The following is a 5010-nucleotide window of genomic DNA, read 5'->3' as shown; positions in this document are numbered from 1 at the left end:
GGTCCTGAAAGCCCGTGTGGTGTGGGGGGGGGGGGTGTACATATATATACAGTTGAAATATCGAGATATCTATGTATGATGCGTCCAATTCTAAAATTCAGCAGTAAAACGGTATACATACTACTGTATATATAATATATTTTGCATTTTGTGTTTCTTTCTGAAATTTAAGTTCGGTGCAACAAGTTTCGCGTTCACTGACACGGGTATCGACGCCGCGACGAAGAGCGACGATGGAGACGGTGAGAGAGGACATCGACGGTTGCCGGCGGCGCCGAGGTTGCGCGGCCACTCGACGCCGGGACGTCATCGTCGAAGGACGCATGAATATGTATACTGTAGTCGCGATCGTAGCCGATTGAATTTCAACGCAAAGGCGATTCGACCGCGATTCGTTCGCACGTAATATGGCAGTCGCAAGATATGCCGCGAAATTAATGCCGATCGCGATCATCAATGATAGCAGCATAGTGTCAGTGAACTTCAATGAACTTTAGGCCATCTTACTTGGCGGATACTTTATTTTCACAGTGTCGATTAACCAAATCACAAGTGAGTGTAAGAAATTTATAATATTTATTTATTAAACAAAAAATTTTTTAATATATTTGTATTTAATATTTAATTAATTTTACTTGATTTCTTTTTCTAATTCTTAATAATTATCTTTTCGCAAAAATTAAAATATAAATACAATTTTTTAGCTGTTACAAAAATGCTGTTATACATATAATTTTAAAGTAATTTTTATTGATCAAAATAATTATCATTTGCTTTGTGATATGTTTCTTCCATCTTGAAGATGTTTTCCTTAATGGTATGGGGAATGCACAGCCTTCTCTAATGAATGTTTACATAAATTCAAATAATGATTTTCATATGATTTTGAAATGATTTCAATTATTGTTAAAAGATAGAGTTTAAGATTATTAAAAATTGTCTAGAAGAAGAAAAAAAAAGTTTTCTCGAAAGTGAGAGAAAAGGTGATACTCATGAGAATTCTCCCTTGTGTATAAATTAGATTAAGCAAAATAATTTTATGTCACGGAAAGATGATAAATTTCTTATTTCGCTTTAATAAATAACTTTTTTTTAACTATAATAGATATTGTTTTTGTTTGTTTTTCTATGTGGTGATGTTTGCTTTGCTTCTTGAAGACTCAACTGATGCTACATCGTAAGTTTTAACAAGTATGATTCGAATATCTTTTTGACTGTAACTTCAGTTTTGATACAATTCAAATAACAAGATAGACGATAAGAGCTTGTTAAAGTATCTTAAATTCATATTTCAAAAAAAATTGAGATTGTGTATATATATGCAAATTATATATATGAAACAGGATCGTATAAAAGTATAAAAATATTTATCACAAGGGAATTAAACTATATAAGTAAAAGTAATATATAATTAGTAATATAAATAACTATATATAACTATAAATAAAGTAATATAAATAACTATAAAAGTAAATGGAAATAAAAAAATTAATTACATAATAAATATTTTTATACTTTTAAAAATAAAACCAAACAATATGTTGCAAAAGGTTTTGCAATATGTTAACTTTATTATAAAATGTAAAAATTATTATTTACTAATATTCTCCAGTAAAACCAGAAAGATATAACTTTCTTCCCCTCCTTATATAAATTAAAATCTTTCTTGAGTTACATAAACTGAGATTTGAAATGAGAGTATATTACTGCCATAGTTTTGTCTGAACGTTGTTGTCTGCCAGTTAAATTTATTACTTTTGTTAGTTGAAATGACAGAATAGTTGCTAAATAACAGAGAAAACGAGATGAGAAACGAGCGCATAAATCAGCGCAAAAAGCAGTCGGCACTATTTTGTATTCAAGAGAGGTGTGGTCACGCACCTGTGTCTTGCGCATACTGGGACTAATGATAGATAGTTAGTCACGAAACTCTTGCGGAATTCGATGATTCAAAAAATATAAGCATACGATTTAGATTCAAAAAATGGATGTAACGTTATTGTATAATAAAATTTTCTAGTTTTTTTATTTTTTATAAATATTTATTGTGATATAAAGAATTGCAAAAACTAAAGCCAGTGATAGATTTTGGCATTTTGAGGCGTCTCTAAACAATCAATCAATTTAATTTAGAGGTCTTTTGCAATAAATGAGGTCCTAGGTCCTAGTCGCGCGTTTATTGGAAAATTCGCCTAATTCACATTCAGGATTACAAAAATGCAATATGAAATTATTGCTCTATCCATGTTCTCGCTCGTATGTACAATAAAGAAAAGTTTCGATTTGAGAATCAAATATTAGGTATTCAATTATACATAAATCATTCATTAAGGGGTAAAATTATGAGACGACAAAATACATATATTATACATAGGTCGAGCTGCTGATCAATGGATCTGCAGTGGGAGCTGCAGTTGTGAAATAAAAACGACTGATCGATCGGGAATCCTCAGTTATCACGCAACACATTATATATTGTCTGATTACTTAAATAATATTCTTAAAGTGGCGATTCGTGTTTCCATATTCAGAACCTTGAAATTTTAAAAGACACGTGCGCTCCACATCTGCTTGCGATACAATCATTTTCCGAGTAATTATATTATACAAGTATGCTAGGAATGGAAAAGCAAAAGTCTTTCATTTTTATAATAATTTGCGTCGCCTGTCAATGATCCGATATCTGTTCATTTTAGATCTCTTTAATTCATCATATATTTGTTTTTAATTTTTAGCATTATAATACATTTCTCATCGTATTGCAAACACGACAGGTTTACAGAATTCATCAATTCACTAAGCAAACTTCTTTCTATCCAACACGAATCTGAATCCTTTTCTGCAATTGCAAGAGCACAGGCCAAGTAAGAACGTGTAAAAGTGGCGGCGGCCTCACCTTGCGGATGATCGAGATTGAAAATCAGTCAGGTTCGCGTGCCGATAGACTGGGGCAGAACGAAGGCGGTAACGGGGGTGACGGTAACGGTGGTAACAACGGGGTTGATGATACAGTCACCGTAACAAAGTTGAAGGACGTAGGTGAGAAATCATCTTACAAGATCGCTCTCAAGATCATGTCATACTATGTATGTGCAGGGGGGAGAGGCAGAATTGATGGTTTGACAATTAAGAGTTTGCAGACTAAACTTATTTAAATCCAAATATAACTTGTTGGTTTAAATTTATGTTATTTTTTTCAAGTAGGATCTTTTCCCGTTTATATATATAGTTATTGCAACGCGTCAAAAAATTGTATATACTGTATATTATACAATACATATAAGCTCGCGTGTGCGCGCATGTGTATTTTCAGTATTAAAAATATTCTTAGAATTTTTCGATTAAAACACCAGTTAAGATATCGATCTAAACTTTTCTCCCTTGTATGCAGATATAAATATTTTATATATATAATGATCTTTTTCGTCATTTTTTAAAAGAATCTTTTGAAGAGAAATTTTGATATTGATCGATTGCTATTTCGAAATATCATTTGATAATTTTGTCATATGATGAAAAAACGATTTATTAAATACATTGTTCTAAAAAGATTGAATATTTGTTGAGATATGTTAATGCATCATTTCTTTTAAACGCCTTATTTTGGTTATAGCATTTAAAGAGAATCTTTTCCTGAACGTTCAATAAATTAATCTATCTATTTATCCTATTTAGATTTCTAATAAATTTATTTTTATATTCACAAAATATAGTTCTGTTCTTTCGAAAATTATGCAGTTATTGTATCGAAAAAATTGTTTTATATTTTATTTTCATTTCTTTATGAGAAATCATTTCTCTTTCACTCTCTATCTTCCTCTTAATAATTGCATCGCCATTTATTGTACTCTCTATTCATAGTTGAATCTCCGTATTCATAATTCATTGAGCAAATTTTTTATTTTTTATTTTTCTCTCAATTTCCGCTCTTTTGACATATGTGTAGAATAAAAATGTTTTTACGAGTGCAATCATATTTATTCATATTTCTTAATTTAAATAATGATTTTTATTTTATAATAAAGAACCGATAAAGTAGTAGCGTGATAAAAAAAAAAAAAAAAAAAAAAAAAGTTTGGCTATAATTAATTTCAAACAACTCTAACTCTTTCATTCAGGTTCGATGAGAAAAGAAGAGCAAGAAAAACCGCGAACTCGCGAAAACTCGCCAAAGAACGGCGCCGCCGCGAGCGTCGCGACGCCCACAGCAGTGTCAGCGATGCCGGTGGAGGATGACGAGGAGGACGAGGAGGAGGAGGAAGAGGAAGAAGACGTTGTAATAGAAGAGGATGAGGAAGGGGATGAAGAAGGTGGTCTCGCAGTGGAGGGTGGAATCGCAGTGGAGGGTGGAATGACGATGCAAGAAGAGATCGGGGGTGTGTCGATTGATGGCGAAGGTGGGGGTGGAGGCGGCATGGCCGGCTTCTGGAGGCAGAGCAGACCCTCCAGTCCCCGCATGCCGCCTCCGGAGCAGTCGGAGCAGTCGAGCCGACCCAAGAGCCGGCACGAGTTACAAGCCGCGAGATACAACAACCTCGGCTACTGGCGAGCGAGAAGAGTCACCTTTTACAAAAATGGCGACCCCTATTTTCCTGGCGTTGAGTTTCGGTAAGAACCATTTTAACCAAGTTTACTCTAACTCAACTTATTGCAATCTGAAAAAGATACTGTGATACATATTGAGAGGGATACATAGAATAATTTTATTATGTTAACTTATTAAAAGATTAATAATTATTGATTATATGTGTATAATAATTAAGTTCGTAGATTTATAACATTTTTCTAATCTAAAATGAAAACATAATAAGATATGCATTAAATTTTTTAGTTCTTCTCTACATTCTATAAGTTTTATTTTAATAATGTAAACACACACATACACGCACATATACATAATATGTTCAATAATTGTTTACATAGTTTTTTCAGTATCGAATCTTTTACAGATCTTAAAATAAAACTAATTACATATATAACTATAATATAAATATTAGATAAATTGTATAT

At 32.3% G+C, this 5010-nt stretch overlaps 1 protein-coding gene across 2 annotated transcripts in view; it reads left to right on the top strand.

Moving 5' to 3' along the window:
- Positions 1-172: 172 nt before the first annotated feature.
- The window catches only part of LOC115238281 (echinoderm microtubule-associated protein-like CG42247), a 39021-nt gene continuing 34183 nt past the window's right edge, over positions 173-5010 (top strand). The window contains exons 1-4 of one of the 2 annotated variants that reach the window (XM_029811964.1): positions 504-552; positions 1159-1177; positions 2775-3039; positions 4119-4608. In XM_029811964.1, coding sequence (XP_029667824.1) covers positions 2904-3039; positions 4119-4608 — 626 coding nt within the window. In that variant the 5' untranslated portion in view covers positions 504-552; positions 1159-1177; positions 2775-2903. Of the gene's footprint in view, positions 553-1158; positions 1178-2774; positions 3040-4118; positions 4609-5010 lie in introns of both variants that reach the window. The other variant, XM_029811965.1, reaches the window with a different exon arrangement.

Source organism: Formica exsecta, unplaced genomic scaffold (assembly GCF_003651465.1).
Source record: "Formica exsecta isolate Colony F162 unplaced genomic scaffold, ASM365146v1 scaffold33, whole genome shotgun sequence".
NCBI classification, from domain to species: Eukaryota; Metazoa; Arthropoda; class Insecta; order Hymenoptera; family Formicidae; genus Formica; species Formica exsecta.
This window is presented reverse-complemented; position numbering and strand designations above follow the sequence as displayed.